At 38.8% G+C, this 23,355-nt stretch overlaps 2 protein-coding genes across 2 annotated transcripts in view; one reads left to right on the top strand and one right to left on the bottom strand.

Moving 5' to 3' along the window:
- Positions 1 to 201: 201 nt before the first annotated feature.
- Positions 202 to 19,477, bottom strand: CDNF (cerebral dopamine neurotrophic factor). Its single transcript, XM_006906974.2, has 4 exons — positions 19,317 to 19,477; positions 6,754 to 6,881; positions 5,587 to 5,728; positions 202 to 695 (listed from the first exon to the last, which is right to left on the bottom strand). Exons 1-4 carry the CDS (start codon positions 19,429 to 19,431, stop codon positions 517 to 519), a joined length of 564 nt encoding a protein of 187 aa, XP_006907036.1. The 5' UTR covers positions 19,432 to 19,477; the 3' UTR covers positions 202 to 516.
- A 192-nt stretch (positions 19,478 to 19,669) lies between these two features.
- HSPA14 (heat shock protein family A (Hsp70) member 14) overlaps positions 19,670 to 23,355 on the top strand; it is a 27,272-nt gene continuing 23,586 nt past the window's right edge. The window contains exons 1-3 of the mRNA XM_006906975.3: positions 19,670 to 19,962; positions 20,640 to 20,720; positions 20,796 to 20,878. Coding sequence (XP_006907037.1) covers positions 19,906 to 19,962; positions 20,640 to 20,720; positions 20,796 to 20,878 — 221 coding nt within the window. The 5' untranslated portion in view covers positions 19,670 to 19,905. The remainder of the gene's footprint in view (positions 19,963 to 20,639; positions 20,721 to 20,795; positions 20,879 to 23,355) is intronic.

Below are 23,355 nucleotides of genomic sequence, written 5' to 3' on the forward strand. Positions count from 1 at the left end.
TGGATACCCAAGAGAGCTAGAAAGTAGAGTGATTTGTGGTTGAAAATATGAGGTTTACTTTTTTAATAACTTTTCATTACGTCAAGTTGTTATTTTGAGTTGGAGCTGGGAGTTAGATAAGCTAAACATTGTTCCTTTTGTCCTAATCCAATATATTTAATTAAATATTCGTGCACATAGAGGGTCTTTTGAGCACCCTCTTCCTTCTCAGAATCAATTTAGTCCAATTTTTCAGGAGTTCACTCACCCCAATTTTAGGTGGTAGCCTAAATTTATTAATTTACATAGTCCTTACACGAAAATTATGAGAAAGGTGCTTTTAGGTTTTGGTGCACTCAACTGTAAGCTACTACTAATACGATCGGTTTTGCTTATAAATCCAAGCCACCAGTTCCAAGGTGTAACATCAAAACAAAAAGTTTGCAGTGCAACTCCCAGTTCCTCTTCACTGACGTGCCTGTATCCCAGAAAGTCACGTTGTCTCTAATCTCAGCCCACGTGCGCGGTGTCCAGGGGTCAGAGTTCTGTTCTGGGGCGTGTCGCTGCATACTTGGGCGCCAGTTCTTTGATCAGATTCACGAGGTCGGCTTTCTCCGCGCAGGCCCTGCATTCTTCTCCCCAGCCGTCCAGGATCTGTTTCAGCTCGGCCACCCTCATCTTCCACAGGTCCACGGATGCCAAGTCCAGTTTCTTTTCTAAAAGACAAAAGGGAAGAGCACAGTTTTTAAAAACAACAACTCTGAAACATTTAGAAAGGCAAATGGTGTTCCTTATCTTGGTGCCAACTACCCTATGATCCAAAGTGGAGCGTACTTCTAATTTCTGTGGAAACCTAAGCGGAGTGTGTTGTATACAAAGCTATTGGGATAAGTCGTGTTCTATCAGACTTCCTCTCCATGGAATTATAGTTGCTTCAAAACAGGGGTCTCTGTGGCTTTGTGGTATTTGCTACCACTCCATGGCTTCTCAAGATCATCAATACTAAAATGAATGGCACCACATCCTGACTGCAGCTCCTAAGGTATGAAGAAGGGAATCAATAATAGGTGATGTGTTGGGATGGCCTTGTGAGTGGCCGACTGAGAGCCATAGATCATAATTAACTAGAAAATAATGGTTCGCCTTTTATACAAAGATACGGCTGCAGTAAAACAGATGAGCATACATATTAAAAGCACTACCGAGTTTTTAAATAGAAATATAAAGAAACCCAAATACATGAGTAATATTAGGAGCATCCTCATTGATCCTTATTTCTTTTGGACCTCTGCTTAAACTCACCTAACCCCCCACCCTCACTGGGATTGGTACATTATCACCGCATGTATTTACAGTCCTTTGGGGTATACTTACTTCTCTAATGCTAGTGCGTTAGTGCCAGCCAATATGGCTCCTAACCTTGCCAGGAATACTTGTCACCAACATCAAACTCCTCTAGCAAGACTGTTGTTTCCCTGTGTACAAATTATCTGCTGAGAATGTCAAGAACTCAGCTTTTTCTCTATTGTCAAGCCCAAAAACAGGGGGAGAAAATTGAAGCTCATCCCTGTCAGAGAGGGTAATTTTCCTCTTTCAAAGCAAAGTCTTCTTCTGCGTCCCCCATGACCAGGAGTGTGCTTGAATGTGAATACAAAATTTCAGTTTACTTATTAAACGATGGGTGGCAGCCCAGGACTTTTTCAGCTTGGCTTCTCTTGAAGAGTCCTTTTCTTTTCTCCCCTGCATAATGGGACGTAGCATTTAAAACCCTCTTAACAACCTCACTGTGATTGACGACCTGTCAAGTGATTTTTCAAAGATTTCAGTAAGTGTTCTCTAATTTAAAAATTGTGTTTTACGGCATAGAGAATGCAGTTAACATTAATATAATGGCTAGGGGGAGACCAGAAGAGAGGAAGAGCCATTAGGGGGATTGTTTTATAAGCTATATAAATGTCTAACCAATGTACTGTATACTTGAAACTAATAATAAAGTAAAAATTTTTTTAAAAAGTGTTTTATACTTAAGAGTAAATGTAACCAAGGAGGTAAAAGATCTGTACACTGAAAACTACAAGACTTTAATGAAAGAAATTGAAGAAGACAAAAATGGAAAGATGCCCTGTGTTCATGGATTGGAAGAATTAATATTGTTCATGTGTCTGTAATACCCCAAGCCATCTATAGATTCAAAGCAATTCATATCAAAATTTCAATGGCATTTTTCACAAAAATAGAAAAAAACAATCCCAATTTGCATGGAAACACAGAAGACCCCAAATAGCCAAAGCAATCCTGAGAAAGAACAAAGCTGGAAGCATCACCTTTCTTGATTTCAAACTATACTACAAAGCTATAGTGATGAAAACAATGTGGTACTGGCATAAAAGCAGGCGCATAGACCAATGGAACAGAATCAAGAGCCCAGAAATAAACCCTCTCATATACGGTCAACTAATATTTGACAAAGGAGCCAAGAATACTCAACAGGGAAAGAATAGTCTCAGCAATAAATGGTATTTGGAAAACTGGATGACCCCATGCGGAAAAATGGACCCCCTATCTTATATCGCTCACAGAAATTAACTTGAAACATATTAAAGAGTTAAACATAATACCCAAAAGTATAAAGATACTCGAAGAAAACATAATGAGAAGCTCTTTGACATTGGTCTTGGCAATGATTTTTTTGGATATGACACCAGAAGCACAAGCCACAAAAGCAAAAATTACTAAGTGGGACTACATCAAACTAAAAAGGTTCTGCATAGCAGAAGACGCCATCAACAAAATGAAGGACAGCTTATGGAATAGGAGAAAACATTTCCAAATCATATATCTGATAAGGAGTTAATATCCAAAAATATAAAGAACTCATACAAATTGATAGCAAAAAACGAACAAAAAAACAAGTAATCTGATTTCAAAGTGGGCAGAGGATCTGAATAGACATTTTTCCAAAGAAGACATATAATTGGCCAACAGGTACTTGAAAAAGTGCTCAACATCACAAATCATCAGGAAAATGCAAATCAAAACTACCATGAGAGACTACCTCAGACCTTTTAGAATGGCTATCATGAAAAACACAAGAAATGAGATTTGGAGATGATGTGAAGAAAAGGGAACCCCTGTGCACTGTTGGTGGGAATGTAAACTGGTGCAGCCACTATGGAAAATAATATGGAGGCTCCTTAAAAATTAAAAATAGAAATTCCATATGATCCAGCAATCCCACTTCTGGGTATGTATCCACGGGAAATGAAAACAGGACATCAAAGAGATATCTGCATTCCCATGTTCGTTGCAGCATTATTCACAACAGCCAAGATATGGAAACAACCTAAGTGTCCATCAACAGATGAATGGATAAAGAAGATATGGTGTACACATATACACAATGAAATATTATTCAGCCACAAGAAAGAAGGAAATAATGCCATTTACAACAGCATGGATGGACCTCGAGGGCATTATGCAAAGTGAAATAAGCCACACAAATACAAAGACTGCATGATATCACTTATGTGTGCAATCTAAAGAAGCTGAACTCATAGAAACACAGAGTAGAAGGGTGGTTGCCAGAGTCTGGGGGTTTGTGAAATAGGAGATGCTGGCGAAAGGGTACCAACTTCTTTATCAGAAGAATAAGTTCTGGGTATCTAATATACAGCATGATGACTATGGTTAGTTATACTATATTATATACTTGAAAGTTGCTAAAAGAGTAGATCTTAAATGTCCTCACAAAAAGGAAACGCTGATTATGTGACATGATGGAGACGTTAGCTGACACTACCATTGGTATTCATTTCGCAGTACATAAGGGTATCAAGTCAACATGTCGTACACCTTAAATTTACACAATGTTTTATGTCAATTATATCTCAACAAATCTGGAAAAAAATAATAAAAGTTGGATTTTAAAGCCTTTTGTTTTTATTGGGAGGGTCAGCTACACTCCATTCTCCATTTAAGAGAACCCTTAAATTTTTATGGTGATCATCATCCTTTTAAAATACAGAGCAAGAAAAATATTCTTTCAGGTCAAAAAACAAATGACACCTTCCTAATTGAAAACATAATCCAACTCTACACTTACTTTGTTTGTTAATTTCATGGCAGACTTGACAGAATGCTTTTAAAAGTAGAAGCTTCGGAAGCCCAAATTATTAACAACTCGCAACTCAAAGGCCCCTGTTCAATCACAATTTTCCCGCCAACAATAAACTGGAGAGAAGAAATTAGGACTACTGGTCTCTTCAAGGTAACTGGTCGGAGGGGAAAAATACTCTTGCAAGTGTCAGTAGTTTCTGTGAGTTGTTCTAGAGAACTTGGCATCTGGCATTAATTTTAAAAAGGGGGAAAACCTCTGTGACATCCTAAAACTACAAAGAAAATGTTGATACCAAAATTAAAACTAGTTCATGGCTCCCCAAGGGCCTCTAGTGGCCATCGTTGCCAAAACATAAGTAAGTATTCATTTCTTCTCAACAATATCTGATTCATTTTTCTCTTATTCGAGGAATGCAGTAAGGTCTCTTGCACATAGTGACAGGTATTCAAAATAAATTTGTTAGATGAGAGAATCAGCACAGGTTTTTCCCTTTCGAGAATGTTGTTTATATGGACTCCATGATTCCTGCCTCTACTTCACTACTTGGAAGCCAATAAAAAGGGATGTCTGCCCCATAATCACACCCTGGAATTTAGGGGCCGCCTTTGGCAAATTGAGAAACAGGTTGTCTTTGGGATCTTCCAGCCTTAAAACTGTTTAAAGCCAGCTATGTAGCTATGGTGCATAAGCATATTCCACAGCTACGTTTGAAAATACAGCTAAAATAATTCAGAGCTGGGTTCTAATTAGGTAGTTTCAATACCATACTGGGTATGTAACATAAAACGATGATTTAAGCAAAAGAAATGGGCCTCTGATGATGGGATTTCAGGTGTCCAGGCTAAGGGAGGAATCTCCTAGCCATTTATCACACCTACTCAATATACCCAAAAGGCTGGCCCAGATAGAAAGCCTCAGTATAAGAATAGGTTTACTTTGTGAACTGTATAAGGCCGAGGATAATGTTTTAAACAGGACATTTTCCTTTCCTTGCTGTTTATTTTAGGCACCGGAAATAAAGCTATTTCATCAGGCAAAACCTGATTTGATGTGAATAACCTAAAATTTAAAGCTGGCGGAATGACAGACAAATCTAAGAATAAAGATAGTCACATTTAAAACTTCCAAGTCCTTACATCACCTTTGGATAGATGCTACCTTTGTCTTAGTAGGTTACCAAGAGCTAAATTGTTTCTTTGATATTTTGGGTTTTTTTCCTTGACATACATTGTCGACATTGCCTTAGGGATTTAAGAGTTTAACTTTGCTATTTGGGTTGACAGTTTCACCTAAAGTTGATTGTGACAGTATTCATTTCTCTTCCCCCATAGAAGCTCAAGTGGCGCTAGGCACCATCCAACAGCTCAGCAACCTATTGGTGAGTAAAGAATTTCTTTCCTTCTAACACTGACTTTTTAGAAACATAGTCTTTTTCGAGAATTGGCAATACTTTGGACATTTTGGGGAAAAGAGATTTGACTCCATTATACCATATTTCAGCTCACAGATTTGGCTGTCCATCTTCTTGAGCTTCTCGCAAATCTTCATTGCAGGCATGTGCACACTCATTGGGCGAGTGACCTCACTTAGGATTTTTGTGGCTGCATCTGTTGTTGCTCCTAGATAATAGCACTGAAGGAGAATGAAGAGAATTTAGTGGCCCAGACACTAAAAAAAAAAAATCAAGAAATACGGCTTTGAGAAGTGAGAAAGAGATTATCCTAGTTTTCATGGCCCAGCTATTAAATTTTAACTCCTGCTGACTAAGACACCAGAACACGAATGACCCCATTCTCGTGATCACCCTAATTAGAAGTGCCCTACAATTCACATGATGCTCCAAGATTTGCCAAGAGCTGCTCTCAAGCCTTTATAGGTATCGACTTATTTCTCACAACAATCCTCTGAAATAAGTGCTGTTATTATCCCCATTTCACACCTAAGCCAACCGAAGTTCACTCACTCAGCAAGTAGAAGAGACTGAATTCAAAAATTTAGCATTTCAGCTCTAGAGTCCTTGCCCTTATTCATCATGCTTAATGCCTTTGACTGAAGCATTTTACATTTTAAAATATAACATTTAATGGCACAAATAAATGCTGAGAGTTTTACAGTGTGTCAGTGGTGAGCCGTCAACAATGCAAATTTAACTGACAAGTGAAACATAACAATTTTAGGCAAAATGAATTGGCCTAAGATTGTCTTTAGTGATGTAAAACAGTACATTGAAAAAAATAAAGTCATCTGTGCATACCCAGGAAAGACCTGTAAACACCATTGCAAGAAAATATAAATGCTTCATTGTTTATATGTAAATAATGATATAAAATATTTTGATAGGTTTAATTAACTGTCTTGGCAAGGAACAGAAAGTCTACCCTCTTAATTCAGGATAGGATAGTAAATTCTCATTAGGAATTCGATTGTATAATTTTATTTAGAGAGACGTGGAATTGGTTGTGATTTATTCAGAAAGCAAAATGAAACAGATCTATTTGAGATGAAAATTCATACAACTACATTTCTCTGCTTGCTTCCTATAGTGATCGTGCTTGAGGCAGGCATCTTAGCAGAACATCAAGTCCAAGACGAGAAGTGAAAGTATGAGCAGTTTTCTTCAAGCACAAGCGAGAATGAAAGGTGAAAATTTACTGTACCAGGCGGTTTTCTTTTCCTTTGACACCCAAGCAAAAGCTGATCAATTCTTTTTCTATGGTGTCCGGAGAAAAGTCAACCCCTCTGGCTATCAAGGAGATGTAGAATCTGTTCAAGAATTCTTCACACACTAGAAGGAACAAAAAAAATTAGGTATTTATGTACAAGATAACCACTACCACACCTAAGTATATATCCCATTCACCAAATAAAAAGTAAGTAGGATTCGGTGTGTTGTGACAGTGGATTAAAATGATTAGTAAGAATAGTTTGGGATCTGTAGCTATTAGCTTTCTATTGGACCTTGACGAACATGAGTTTATTGAATCAGTCTTCAGAACCAAGTCCCACCTGAAATGAGAACGTCCCCACAAATTTTGACTAAGAAAATTTGAAAAAAAACACAGCTTTCTGCAGGAGATAATGCCTGGGACATCTTATTTTAAAGCACAGAGAAAAACCTGAATATGTGTTTTGAATGAAGCCCCTTGGTAATCTGCATGTGTCTGTGTTCCATCATCATGAGCCTGAAGTGAAACCTCAATTTGAACGATCATATTTGATCCCAGTGTCCAGAGCCAGTGAAGAGGTGGAGCTCAGAAGAGACACAGGCAGCAGCAACACCGTAGCTATCATGTGTTGGGTGCTTACAGGTACTGGCACTGTTCAGAGCACCTTCTGTGTATTAACTCATTCAAGTTGCAGAACAAATAATGTATCCATGATGTAGATACATTACTATCCTCATTTTACAGATGAAGAAACTGAGTCAAAGAGAGGCCAATTAACTTGCCCAACAAGTGGTAGAGAGGGAATTAGATCCCAGGGAGTCTGACTGGGCCCACACTCCTCCGTTTGGTTACTCTGCAGTAGGAGGAGGGTGCAGATTTCCCAAGCTGCTTTCCAAAATGGGGCAAATGTCTGCCCCAAGCAAGCTGAGAAGGAAACGGAGGCCGGAAGCTTATGCTGAAAAACAATAGCTCTGATGTTAGACAGAGATTTCCGGGAAAACATGGTAAGGAAAATTGGAGAAGTCTTAGGCCCTCAGTTCTCACTATCCTTCCTCTTAATTCATAGTATTAACCAAAACCGGGTAATGAGCTCTGTCCTCCAGGCCCCAGTCATCAGGTGTCTTATCTATCTGTCTGGCAAACGAGGCAAGAGCTATAAGTGCACAAACTGTACTGCTATAGTAGTTTGAGTAATTTATTGAATGAATAAACATTTATTGAGCACTTTCTATGTATGAAGCGCTATAAGAGAACTACTAAAGGATGCACTTCAGGAAAAAGGAGTCAAAATCTAGAAAGAAAGATCAAGTTGTAAGAAGTGATGATAAAAGAAAATGGCAAATGGAAGAAAAATCGAAATAACGATTTAACTATATAAACAATAATAATGAACATGTAGGGGTATAAACATAGGTAAAACTTAATTACAGTACAATCCTAACACTTAGGATGGGGAATAAAGGAGAATTCGAGTTAAACTTCCCAGGATTCTTTATCATCCTGGAGGAGGGTAGTAAAACATTATTGTTGTCATATTTTTAGCCAATTTAGCATATTAAAAATGTAAGAGTAATAACTAAAAAATATAAATAGATGACTTCTAAATCAGTGGAGAGGAACTTTTAAAACAGTATCAGTCCACAAAAAAATCAGGAAAGAAAAAAAAAACAAAAACAAAGAAAAAGCACAATAAAATTTTTTTTAAAAACCCACGAAATTAACTGGGAGAAATAGAATCCAAACATACCATTAATTAGAATGTGCATAAATGCATTAAACTTGCAATTATATAAAGGATTTTTCAGATTGGAACTATTAAAAATCCAACAGTATGCTGCTTATGAGTCACATAAAAAGTAGGAGGCTATGGAAGAGGGTAAAAAAAATGAAGAGATTTAAAAATAAAAAGATATGCCAGGAAAATGCAATCTAAAATCTGGTTTATATATAAAGCTTTAATAGGAATAACAAAAATTACTACTAATTATAAAATGAACCATTTACCAGAAATATGAAATGATTTTGAACTAGTATACACCCAGGATATAGCCTGATAATATAGAAAATCCTGACAGATTTATAATAAGAAATTGACAAATTTATAATCATGGTAGATGGTATAACACCCCCTCAGCAATTTGCTCAAACTGACCTAAAGCTAATACGGGCACTTAACATTTGAACACCATTCACAAAGTTTACCTAATAACATATGGAACCCTTCTCCCCCAAATTAGAGAATTCATAATGTTTTCAAGAAAATATGGAATATTTACATAAATCTGCCATGTATTAAGCCAAAAAGTAAGTAAACAAGTACCCCAAAACCTGTATCAAACAGACCACATTCCCTAAACACAATTAGAAATCGATAACAAAAAATAACATGATCAACCCAGTATCTGCCCTCCATATGCACAGAAATTTTCAAATACACACTTCTAAGTCATACATGGTTCAAAGAAGTAGTAATGGAAATGTGCAATTTTTAGTACTTAATTCCTATAAAAATACTGTATAGAAAACCTAAGGAATGAAGGTAAGGCAGTACTTAGAAGGAAATTCATAACATTAAATGTGTACCTTTCAAAAGAAAAAAAACAGAAAATTAGTAAGCATTCAACTCAAGAAATTTTTAAAAATACAACTATTTAGTAAACCAAAATCTATAGAAGATATTAAATAATAAAAGAACAGAATTAATTAAATAGAAAAAATAAAGATCAAGAAAACCAATATCTGGTAAAAATAGACAAGTTTCTAGCAAGGAAAAAAGTGATAAATATAAACACTATTCAAACAACCAAAAGATAAGAATTCTCAATAATTAAAAATATAATGGCTAAAATTAAAGAAAAAATTTTATACAAGGTTTATTTAAGAGATAAGGTTGAAAAAAAATCCCCAGAAAATAAACCAAAAACAAAATAAGAAATTCAGGAAGCCAAATACCTAAATATGAGTTCCAGAAGAGGAAATTGTCAAAGGAACGTTTTCATTTTTTTCATCCTTTTTTTGTTGTTTGAAAATATTTTTTTTATGCTTCTTTACTGGCAATTGTTTTCTTTGATCACACTGAAGATTCCATTTCATCTGCTTCAGTCTTCCATCGTTGTCATTGAGAAGTCAGTTATTAATCTGTCATTGATTTTTTTTTTTCCTCTAGCATATTTAACTTTTTTCTTTGGTGTTCTGTTGTTCCACCATGATATCTGGGAGTGGATTTTCTTTTTTGTCTATCACTGGACCTCCTGAATAGGTGGATTGGTGTCTTTCTTCAGTTCTGAGGAATTCTCAGCTAGTATCTCTTCAAACGTTACTTCTGCAACATTGTCTGTCTTCTCTTTTTCCAGAACTCTAATTAAACATGTTCTGGATTTTCTCATTCTGTTCTCATGTCCTTTAATCTCTCTTCCTTATTTTCCATTCTTTTGTTAGTCTGTGCTGCATAACAGATAATTCTTCTGACCTTCCTTCTGGTTCTTTGGTATTTGCAGTTCTTGGTCCAACACCACCTGGGAGTTTGTCAGAAATGAAGAATCTCTCACCCCATCCTGATCAATTTTAATATGCATGTTAATTACCTAGAGATTTGCTAATGTTCAGATTTTAATTTGTAGGTCTGGAGTGGGACCTGAGATTCTGTATTTCCAACAAGCTACTGAGAGATACCAATTCTGTGGGTATGAAGACCACATTTTGAGAAGTAAAGTCTTAGTTCACCCACCCCACCGTCAGCTCTCTATATCTACAATTAAATCCATTTGTTGAATTTTAAATTTTGATTATTTTTTTATTTCTAGAAGTTCCCTTTAGTTATTTTTCAAATATGCTAGATCAATTCTTACAGTTTCCTATATCTTGCAGATATTTTCAAGTTGTCTTTTATATACATACATATATTTACACACACATATATATAATATAAACACAGTGAACATAATTGTTTTATCATCTGTGTCTGATAATTCAAATATCGAAAATCGTCATGTTTCTATTTTTTTGTTCTTTCTATAAATGCTTGCTCATGGGCCTTGTTTCTTTGTGTGCTTGGTTATTTTGTATTGCATGATGCTCATAATCCTTGAAAGATATTTGTGGAGATTATTCGAGGCTTAAAATGAAGGTGTCTTATTTCCATAAAGGATTCGTGTTTGTATTTATCAGGTCTAGGGGGTAGTATCCCCAGACTGCTTTAAACTAAGTTGATACTATGAAGTTTTTTTGAGCCCTGATGTGAATTTTGGCTGCAAATCCAAGTGAGGAAAAATCCAAGATTGTAGTTATAATCTCTCAGAGACGTTTTGTTGTTGTTGTTGTTGATGATGATTGTTTTTTTTTTTTCTTTCATCTACCTTGCTCAGTGTCAAGGAAAATTTCATTATAGTCCTGTATGGGTAAAGATGGTCAGGCTTACTGCTTGTTCAGCCTTGCTCTGAGGGAGTAACCCTCTGGGAATCTCAGATTAACACGGAAGGGTCTTCTAATAGACAGACTCGCTACATAAAACACGTCGCCCTTGGATTTCTGTACCCCTCACACCAAAGTTCACCTTCATGCTTACTGGCCGATGTCCTCACCGAATTGCTGCTTCTCCTTCCATTTTGTCCTAGTAAATCTTTCCATCTTGTCAGCTCTTTGATTCTTTTATGATATTTTTATATTTTCACCTGTATTTATAGTACTGCTTGGCGAGAGAATTGCTATAATCTGACTCACTAGATTTCTAAAATTCTGACCAGCATGATTCCTTTAAAATGAAAGTCAGGTCATGCTACTTCATCTGCTCAAAGCCTTCAGAGTACAGTCCAAAGTCTTTACAATGTCCCGCAAGTCCCCGGGGGGCCTGGCTCTCCATTGCCTCTCAGACCTCAGCTTCTGTCATCTCTCCCACTTTAGTCACACTGCTCTGTCTCCAGCGGAGCTCCAAGACTACGTGTTAAATATGTATTTTTTAGCTGAATAAGTGAACTCTTGCATATTCATAAGAAAAACACAGTCCAGTAGAAAAAGTTAAATTGAAAATGCACACACTCCGTGACCTAATGATTCTCATTCTGTGACCTGAAGAAATCATCACATGTGTGCTCGAAGAGACATGTATAAAATATTCAGAGCAGCATGGTTTAAAATGATATAAAAGTGGTAAAAACCTAACCTAACCCGCAAAGGGAGAATAGACACATAAACTGTATTCATTCATATGCTGGAATTCTAGAGAAGAATTAAAAACGGTGAACTACATTTATAGTTATCAGTGTGCATAAGTGCCCAAATAATGTTGAGTGAGAAAAGATGCAAAAATGAATACGTTCAGTGTACAATTTATATACATCTAAGATCAGAAAAAATATAGGTTATTTGTGGATATATACATTTATAGTAAAAATTCTTAAAAATGCATGAGAAGCACACATTATCTTCAGAAATTTCCCCCGAAAAGGGTGGGAAAGATAAGAAAAAAAGAGTGAGACTTAGCTGCAGCTAATTTTTTTTAGGAGAAAATGAATGGTAGCAAATATAGCAAACTATTAAGATTTAATCTAGATACTATGTATATAGATTATATAAATATTTTTCTACATGTTTGAAATATTTTCCAATTTATTTCAAAAACTCACCATGTCTTTGACTATCACAAAAATCCCCAATAAAGTAGTTGACAATATTAATGAAACTGAATTAAAAATTTTAAGTGAAATCACACTACAATTAAGCAATTATTAGCCCAAACCCAAAAGCAGAAAGCGATATTTGAAAAATATAATAATGCCACCTGCAGGAAAAGAGCTACGACTTTTTTGAAACGATAATAAAATGTTTAAAAAATCGGGTTTGTGGAATTATCAAACTATCAGTTAGGCTGGGGACATTATTTCCAACAGTCCCACCCATACCTTCTCGAATTAAAGTCAGTCCCCTATTATCTGTTCCATCTTGATTTTAGAGAGGAAGAAAAAGGATAGCAGATTAGCGGCTGGTACTTGGAGTAGGGAGAACTGCTGGGTAAGTATATAGTATATGTTACAATGAATTAAGACTTTGAGAATAACCAGAACTTACTGAATAATTTATATACTACCTCATTGTTTCAATTTTATTTTTCATGTTGCCCTAAATAAATTAGTTCCCAGCACCACACTCAGAAGACAGTGCCTGGGCTCTGACGTCAACCTCTCTGGGTCCAAATCCTGGCCTCGTGACTTTGGGCTTTTCATTGTTAATCATCTTTCAGTCTAATTGCCATTCCTTTGAAGGCCATCAGTCTTTTTTCTCTGGCTGTGTTTCAGATTAATTTTGTCCTTTGTGTTTTCTAATTCCCTTTTGATGTGACCGGATATTACTCAGATATTTTTATTTATACTGTTTGGAGTATATTGGTCTTCCCAGTCTGTGGATTGGTGATTTTCATCAGTTTAGAAAAATGAGTCATCATCTTTTGGGCTCCACGCTCTCTCCTCTCCTTCTGGAAGCCAGTTAACCTATGTTGGAATTTCTTTCTTTATCCTCATCATACCTTTATCTTTCTTTCCCATTTTTTCTCTCAATGTCTCAGAGATTCCTTCTTGATAATTTCTTTAGTCTTCTACCTCACTAATTCTTTTCTCAGTTGTTTAATCTATTATTAATCCCATTAATTTCTACTCATAGTTTATTTGGTTCTTTTCCAAATATGATTGGACTTTTATTAATAGCCTTCTGCCCTTTATTTATATCTTCAATCTCTTCCTTTATTTCTTTAATCTTGATAAACATCTTATATTCTGTGCCTGATAATTCCCTACCTGAAGCCTTTTCAGGTGTGCTGCTTCTGTCTTTTGCCTCAGCTGGCTGTCACTTACAGTGCCCTTCTTCTCCATGGGTTTGTCACTTTTTGAATGTGAGATTTATTTCTTAGAACTTCAGCTGTGGGAACACTTCGAAGACTGGGTGGAAGGTGGGTTACTGCAGATAAGGCTGGCATTTGCTGATGCCCGCTTAAAATCCCTTTAAACTAAATTCTCAGTTTGAGATGCTTTGAACCATCCATGTAATATGAATCTGGGCTTCGGCCCATATGTGGGTTAGCTTGTGATTATGAATTATCTGGAGACATTTTTGTTTTCCCTTTTCGTCAGTAAAAAGTTCAACTAATAACGATTCCTTTTAGTCTACAAAGATGGTGGTAGAGTGGTACTTATTTCCGGTTCACCTTTTATAATGAAGGTCCAGCTCTTTGAGATTCAGAATTAATCGAGGGGGGCAGGGTTGAGCGTTACACTCCTTACTCGAGAGAGACCTGGGCTTTGTTTGTATTCGCTTCCTTTTACCAAAGCCACGCAGATCCCCGGGTAGCAAATGTCCCCAAGGCAAAAGTCAGCCTCGGGGCTCCGTTAACCCTTTTTGGTTCCCACTTTCATTTTGTTTTCAGCCTCTGGGTATGCCTGACTGACTTACACTTTTAATAAGTTTTACATTTTATTGCATCCATTATTTTTAGTGCTTTCAGCTAGAGGGCCATCCATGTTTCTTTCAGAGTTTGAAGTCATATTTAATGCTATTTAATCGAAACAGAATGCTAAATATAATAGCCAGTCATTCATCGGTTTAACAAATGTTTTTTGAGCAATCAGTAAGTGCCAGGCAGTATTCTAGGTTCCTGAGATTCAGCAATGAAGAAAACAAAGTCCTTGCCTCAAGGATTATATTCTAATGATCAAATAAAAGCATTTTGTGGCAATGAAGAAAAATTGACATGGTAAGGAGGATAGAGAGTGACATGGTGACCATATTATCCCCCACAGGGGGTCAGGGAAGACCTCTTGGATGAATAAAGTAACATTTGAGCAGAAACCCTAAGGAAGAGGGAGAACAATGTAAGTGGACAGTTTGGGAAAAATTCTCCAGGCAAAGGGAAGAACAAGAGCAGGCTCTGATGGAGGCATGTCCTTGGTGGGACCAAGAACAGTAAGAGGGCCCGTGTGATCAAAGTAGAGTGAGCAAGAGGGAGGGCAGGAGAAAATGGGGTCAGATAGGCAGCAGCATGCCAGGTCATCCAGAGCCTTGAGGCCGTGCTAAGGACTTTGGGTCTTACTCTGAGAAGGGATGCCATTACAGGTTTCAGTAAAGAAGAGCAGTCATCTCACATTATTTTTCGAGTTTACCTTGGGAGGCTCTCTGTAGATGGCAGGGGAGCAAGAATGGAAGCAGGAGACTGGTTTGGAGGTTCTGAAAATAGCTGTGTATCTTGGACCAAAATAGTAGCATTGGAGGCAATGAGAAGTGTTGGATTCTGGACACATTTTGAAGGAAGAAGCAAAAGGATTTACTACATGGATTGGATGTTGCATGTTGAAGAGAGAGAAAGATAGAGATAGAGCTAGACAGATAGATGAGAAAGAGAGCGAGAAAGCGAGAGCGAGAGAGGAGAGCGAGAGCGAGAGCGAGAGAGAGAGAGAGAGAGAGAGAGAAAGAGATAGAGCTAGACAGATAGATGAGAAAGAGAGCGAGAGATCGAGAGCGAGAGTGAGAGAGGAGAGAGAGGAGAGAGAGAGATTGAGATAAAGAGAGAGAGAGAGAGATTGAGAAAGAGATTTTCTCAAGGATGACTCCAAGGATTGTGACCTAAGTAAGAAACTGGAAGAGTGGAGTCACCATTTGCTGAACTGGGAAGACTACAGGAGAAGTGAGTTTGTGGAGACAAACAGGAATTCAGTCCAGCCATGTGAAGTTTGAGATACATCTAAACATCTGTGATGATTAATTTTATGTGTCCACTTAGGGGATGTTTTTGAATAAGATTAACATTTAGTGAACTTTGAGTGAAGCAAATTGCCCTCCATAATGGGGATAAGCCTCGTTCCATCAATCGAAGTCTCAAATAGAACAACAGCTGGCCTCCCCAAGCACTAGGGAACTCTCCAGAAGACTACCTGCAGACCTCACCAGCACCGTCAGCTCTCCTGGAGCTCCAGCCTGCCAGCACCCACTGCAATTTTTGGACTTTTCAGCCTCTACAAAGGTAAGCTGATTCCTATCTATCTATCTATCTATCTATCTATCTTCTTTTTTTTTTTTTTTAATTTATCTCTCCTAATGGTTCTCTTTTCTCTGGAGAAACCTAACACAACGACCAACTGGAAACAGTGAGAAGCAGCTGGACACATAAATCTGGAGTTCAGGGGTGAGGTCTACATACATAAATATGTAAGTCATCAATAATCAAATGGTAAGAGATGGGACCAGAGGATAAGGAGAGATTGAGAAGAGACGTACATGGTCCCAGGTCTCACTCTTGTGAAACTCCATTGTTTAGAAATTGGGAATATGAGAAGGAACCAGAAAAAGACTGAAAGGAACAGACAGTGAGGTAGGGTGAGAATGAAGAGTGAGGGTATTCCCAGAAGACAAGTAAAATAAAGTGTTAAAAGGAGGGACTGACCGATTAGCTGTTAAATGCTACTGACAGAATGTGAAAAAGGAGACATTGCCAATATGAGTTTGCTAAGTTTAATTAGCAAATATATAAAGTATACAAAGGAGACCCCTGCCATGATGATCAAATCTACAAATCAGTGGAAACTATCATTAAAGTCTCCCAGTGACTCTAATTCTCATCTTCCTACCAAAGAAACCCAGTGTTCCAATGCCTCTAGCTCTTACGCTATTCCCACAATACACTTTCATGATTTCTAGACCTCCACTGTTGCTCTGCCAATTATTACCTAAATGATGAGAGCTGGGAATTCTAACCTGTCTTTTTAAACATACTTTTGACTTACTAATACTTTTATTGCAACATATATGCATACATTTATTCAACAAAATTTAGTGCCTACCGTATGCTTCACACCGTGGTAGCCACTGGAGATGTGGTGAGAGAAAGTCTTGACTTTCAAGGAGTACCCTCATGGAGGAAACCAAAACAATTACTAACCACTATGAGAAGTGCAGGAGATACTCTGGGACAACAAAGGGGGTGGGGCACCTACCTGGGGGAAAGTGGGAGACCATTGAAAGATATTAACTAAGGGAGTAACATGATAACAATGCCAGGGCACCGGAGAGGAGGAAGAAAGGGGGCGGGAAAATGCTGTCGTGGTGGTAAGGACGGTAAAAATGGTGGAGGTTTGCAACAAGGCAGTGGAGCTGGGGAAGGAGAGAGAAGAGAGTCGCCCAGAAGGTAGAGTCCACGGACACAGTGACAGATGGGGGTAGAGGATCAGGGAGAAAGAGAAGTCTGGTCTAGTTGACCCGGTAGTCACTGACACCATACACATAATAGGTTTGGGGGACCGAGAAGGGAGGGGATGATGACTTTGGTTTGTGACTCTGCTGAGTTTGAGGTATAAGTATCTAGATGAAAATGTTCAATAGTCAATTGGATGCAGGTCTGAGACTCTAGAAAGGAGGTAGTTTAGATATAAACGTTTGGAATTAATCAGACTATAGACAGGTCGATTCTGATTGCACAGGAGTGTGTATAGACTGAGAAAAGAGGGGGCAGAGGACAGAACTTTGAAAAATTCCAATATTGAAGCCATGGCTAGAGAACCAGAAAGATGCCATGAACAAGGGGGCAGAGACAGGAAGCGAAGGCAAGAAAAAAGCAGTATCAACACCATTATGAGAAAGAAGTTTCTGAAAGAGAACAAGTCAATGGTTCCCATGCCACCGAGAGGTCAAGATAAGAATGGAAAGTTATTCCTGGGCTTTACATGAAGAGAATAATCTCACCAAAAATCGCCTAACAAATTAGTAATTTAAAGTTCCTGGCATGTATTTATTCCTATAACCGGATAACCATACTCCTTTTATTTATGATGTGTTTTTTGTTGTTGTTGTTTAAAAATTGTCCCATAAGCAAACCTATAATTATTTCAAAGTAAAAAGTTTTTGTTTTTGTTTTTAAGTAATCCTACAATAACAGTCCTTTTAAACAGATCCGGAAATGTTTATTTATTTATTTTTTTCCAGGAAGCCTCAAATGACCTAGAGCAGGGCTCAGAAACTTAAATATTCACAGGGGCCAGGCAAGTAAAATGAATGGGTAAAGAAATCCGAGTGTAGGAAAAACAGAAACAAAAACCCGGAGAACACAGGTCCTTTCTAAAAGGAACAGCCACAACCAATTCCCACTACAAAGACATATGGCTGGTCTTGACAGGTGACCTGGTATTTCAAGAAAAGGCAGAGATCTGAATTTTTAAATACGAAGTCTTCCGATTTTAAAACGTAGCAGATTTATTTAAATGTTTTTCAAAATACTTTGTGAACTTAATATTTCAGTAGGTCTCAGATGGCTCATGGACTATCAGTTTTTGACCTTTGCCCTAAAGTATGTGCAAATATAGCATTTTAATTTTATACCTTCAGGGAAATTAAGTGACAAATAATAAAGGCTCATGAGCAGTAATAAAGCCAGATCTAGACTCTAGTCTTTCCTGTTCTTAAACTAGTATTTCCTTCTCTGTGATTCTACAGCTTTTTATCTAACAAAGGAAATATACACCCAGGTTAGTCAGACATTCAAGTTAATAATCACAACATGCTGTAATAAATTCAGGAAAGATGGCATAACCTTAATTAATCCAGATGCTCTGGCTCTTCTGAAGTGTTTTTAGGACATAATTGTAAGTGATCTTTAAACAAAATTATAATTTAGCTAAACAAATAAATGTAAAGTTTAAAAAATAACATGTAGATCTTTTTAATTTCTAGAGAAAATTTAAAATATTGCAGGGCTGGTAGAAAACTGGACTTCGATTCTTAAGACTTTGTTTAGTTATACTACAGACTACACTCATCCATTCGTTCAACATATACTATGAACCCAGTTTCCTGTTAAGTAAAGGCAGATTCGCTAGCTCTCTGAAGTGTGAGGATATACATTCGAATTATTTCAATGAATGAAACATGGAGGTAAGTGCTACAGTAGCACAGGAGGTTGGAGCTAGCACAGCTAATTATGTTCTTTGATGTTAACAGCCCTCTGGAGGAGGTGTTATGAGGCTGATTTTGCGAGTACCTGATAAGTCTGCCATAGAGCCAGAAGGCACGTGTTCTGATTGCAGTTCCACCTAAGAGTCTGTGAACAGAAAAGGAATCGTTTTTCTCTGTTCCTCATCTAAAGCGTTACTGTACTCCTCCGTAAAGCAACTTTTCCCTGTAAAGTCCTAACACGTTAGTCATGTCCTGTGATCTAAGCCACCTCAACTCAATTACAGACGACTTGTCATGTTTTATTTTCCTTCTGGGAGTTGCAAACTAATTTGAACTTGAAAGACATCTCCGGTGCGAGGAGAGGCAAATTTCGCTGGTTAGGAGCAGCAAAATCAATTTGGCGCCATGCTTTGACATGGCAGTTTAAGTCACAGCAAGACTAGGACGCGGCCTAAAGGTGTCACCGGGCGCCGCTAAAACTAAGCTCGGGCGAACGAAATCGGACTAGGGACAGGGCCCGCGTCTCCTGAGTGAAATGGTATTTATAGTTAGGGCCGGGAGAAGCCAAAGCCGACAACAGCTGCGCTGCAGCACGGTGCCACCGCCATGCAAGCAGGTCTCACACCGCTCACCTTCACAGTCCGCCCCCGGCTGCCCCCCGGCCTCCTGGCCCTGCGCCCGCACCGGGTTGGACACCCAAAGCCCGGCGCAAATGACCACCATAGCGGCTGGGCTCGTGCACCGCATACTGAGCCAGCAGCACCAAACTCCTCCGCCACCGGCGTCCACCGCCAGCCGCACTGCTATCGCCAGGGGCTGCTACAGCACGCCGCAGAGCTGAGCGAGCCCCGAGTTGCTAGGGCAAATGACGCAATTCAACCCGAAGTTTCCATTGGCTCTCACGAGACGGGCAAAGAACGGGGCGGGGCGAAGGGGCCCTTTCCTTTCCTTCTCTGGCTGGCGCGTGCGCGCTATCGCACACGCGGTGTCGCTCCAGCGGGGCTGGGAGAGAAGCACTAAAGCTATTCGCTGACTGCTCGTGAGGTAGGCGGGACCTTCACGCTGATTGGCGGCGCCGCGGGAGGCCGCGGCGTTTGGACCGGACGCAGTGGGCGGGCGGGAACGTGAAGTCTCCGCGGTGCCTGATGGAGCTGTAGGGAGCCTGAGACCTGCAGCCCTCGGAGGACCGCTCTTTACTACTGCTGCCGTCTCTGCCGCCTCATGGCGGCCATCGGAGTTCACCTGGGCTGCACATCAGCCTGTGTGGCCATCTATAAGGTGAGGGAATGGAAGGTTGGGGCTAGGGCCTAATGTCAGCCACCTCGTTCTCTGAATGCGGCCAAGTCCTTTGGTCACCTACTGGGTTGTGAACGGCGTGTCGCCAGCCTAGGATCGTCGCACAGAGAGGCGTTTCTGCAGGGGAGTTTCGAGGCAGAGGGCCTAGCGGAACCGGCCTCGTCCCCTGGAAATATGAGAGCTTGGCAAGGAGTTGTGGCCTTCATCTCGTCAATGGGGAGGCAGAAGGAACAATAATAGTGAACTCCCCTGATAACGCGTCTCGCGTTTAAATGTCAAATGATTTGTAAGGAAAAGCCAGAAGGATTAATGCTACTACATCCTATGTAGAAAAGGGAAGAAAGATGTATTTTGTGCGGGAAGAAAGAAGTAGAGTGGTATAAGACTATGTATATAGAAAGATTGTTACTATGTTTGTTCCAATTATCTACTACGCAGAGAAGACCGAAAAAAATGAAGCAGTTCTTTATGGAATGTTGGCCTTATATAAAATCTAGAAAATCAGTACCAGCAGTTAAATCTACAAGTTGAAAATATTGATAGAGCAATTTTCCTATCCATATATATGGCAAATTAAAACTGGGCCACATTGTCTGAATATGTCTAATGAGATTACGTATTTCTCAAGAGAATTGATATAGTTGTGTATTTTTCACCAGGATGGCCGGGCTGATGTGGTTGCAAATGATGCAGGTGACAGAGTTACTCCAGCTGTTGTTGCTTACTCAGAAAATGAAGAGGTACTATTCCCCCTCATTTTTGTACTTCGAAATAAGTAAAAATTACACACATTGTAATATATTTCTCTTTTTCAGGTTGTTGGATTGGCCGCAAAGCAAAGTAGAATAAGAAATATTTCAAATACAGTAATGAAAGTAAAGCAGATCCTTGGCAGAAGGTATGAAGTAAAATAATACTTTTACGTATGGTGATTAAAATGTGTTTATCCATTCTAAATGGAATGTGAAATGATACTAGAAATACCATTTGCTTTTTTGTTTTTTTACGACTGAGTCATTTTAAAGAATACCCCAGTAGGCTGTTTCTTTTGATGATTAGTATTGAATCTTCTCAAAGATGGGATTCTCTCAGACATTTGTTTCTTGCTGACAGGTCTGTTAGTATTGATAAATGTCAACATTTCTTTAGTTTTTACAGTTTGTGTCATTCACAGGTGGTAATTTGGACTTTTCACATTTTTGTATTTTTCAACTGAGGTAACTTGAAAGATATTGTGGGAATTTGACAACTTCTTTGCTCTATAGTTGAATTTTGCAAAATCTTCTACATTTTGTCATAATTTAGGTAGATGCTATCGGTTTTCTTCCTTGGGTCTTTTTGTGACATTTTCTGAGAACTATTCCTGTGGCTTGGCTTAAAATTTAATCATTAGAGAAACAGATTCATTAACATCTTAAGTACGAATCAGGTTAATCATCCGTTGGAACTTTAATTAAAAAATTAAAGAGGCTTGCTTCCCCAGACTCCTGTCTCCTCAAATTATAGATTACCATAGTAATTAGGGGTTTTTATTTTCATTGGAGTAGTAATACTTGATATAGTGTTTTTAAATTTTCAAGAGTGCTTTCACATCTATTATTTTATTTAATCCTCTCAAATTCCTGTAAGATTGGTAAGGCAGGTTTTATCCTTCCCCACTTATAGATGAGAAAATCAAGGCACATAGAAGTTATGGTATTCCTAAATTAGTTCAGGATTTTCAACCCTTAGCTCAGATTGTTTCCTTTCTACATTGTTCAGTTGAGAATTTAAGTAGAAATTTTCTTAGCTTGATCTTAGGATTTGGGGATTGTAGATTAAATTTAATATTTTTTTATACGTATAGATATTTTTTATTATCTCTTATCTGTGTTTAAATTGAACTTGACATTTTTTTTTCTTAGACTACCTTTGCAGTAAGCCAAAAACTATGGTGTTTTGGAGAGAATTCCAGTTTTTGTGATGATGATAAATTAGTTGGTTTCAAATTTTTTTAAAATATAAATTCTGAAAAAGTTGTAGATATATGTTGAATTTAGATTCACTATAAGCAGCCAGCAATATGTCGTTTTAATTATACTTTTTATCTTGAGGTAATTGTACATACTGTTAGAAATAATTAAAAGAGATCCGATATATTACTGGATTTGCCACTTTCTCCCAGCGGTAACTTCTCTCAAAACTATAGTATAATATCACACCCAAATACTGACATCGATACAATCAAGATAAATCTGTCAATCATAGATCTATCCCCTAGTAGTCCTGTTTGTTTTATGCTGCTGTTTGGGGGCAGACAGTTGCAGTAATGATGTGGTTTTCTTCCATACTATGCAAAAAGCTTTATATTAACAGGAATAACTTAAGCTTACTTGTCTGACTCTGAAAGTTACCTTTCAACAAAAGAGTGCACGGGTGACAGTCAGATGGGTAATACATAGCCACGGCATGCTGCTTAGGCCGAGGTTAGTTAAAGGACGAGCGTCCTGCAGACAAACTGCCGTACCACGGTCCTGCTAGCACTTCTCCAGAGCGAGCTGCCTCATGCTCCAGGTATTTTCCGCCTTGGTCTGTCTACTTACAAGACAATTGATTTTTACAGACACAGAGTTGAACCAGGTATCAGCCTCGGAAGCATTCTGGCTTTTGTGGAGGAGCCAGTCCCCTTGTTATCAAGCCAGTAAGGCCCATTTCAGCCCCTGACCCAGTGTCCTGCCTGTTTGCAGCCTACTTACAGGTAGCACCGTTTAACTTGCTGCCGCAATTATCCCTACACCATCCCTGTAACTCTCATTCCCCTGTGGCCTTCCAGCCAGAAATTCGGTCCTTGGACCTGGCTCCTCAGCAATTAGCCCTGAGAGGGAAGAATCGGCTGGCTCCTGGAAACACTGAGGGCACCCAGAGCTTCCCCACACCTTCAGATTTGCACCTTGCCGCCCAGGAGCTTCCCGCACTAGCCTTCCTTCCCCGTCCACTATGGCCAGTTCCAGTAGCAGTGCGGGCATCCGGTGGTCCAGACAGGAGACACGAACTCTTCTCTCCATCCTGGGAGAGGCAGAGTATATCCAGCGCCTCCAGACTGTGCACCACAATGCCGATGTCTATCAGGCCGTGTCTAAGCGGATGCAGCAGGAAGGCTTCCGCCGCACTGAGCGCCAGTGCCGCTCCAAGTTTAAAGTTCTGAAGGCGTTGTATTTGAAGGCGTACGTCGCCCATGCCACAAGCATGGGCGATCCACCACACTGCCCATTTTACGAGACGTTGGATCAGCTTCTCCGAAATCAGATAGTGACTGACCCAGACAACTTAATGGAAGATACTGCTTGGGCCAAGCACTCTGATCAGAACCTAGTGGCCTCTGACACCCCAGGGAAA

The sequence above is a fragment of the Pteropus alecto genome, unplaced genomic scaffold, assembly GCF_000325575.1.
Source record: "Pteropus alecto unplaced genomic scaffold, ASM32557v1 scaffold11, whole genome shotgun sequence".
In the NCBI taxonomy this organism is placed as follows: Eukaryota; Metazoa; Chordata; class Mammalia; order Chiroptera; family Pteropodidae; genus Pteropus; species Pteropus alecto.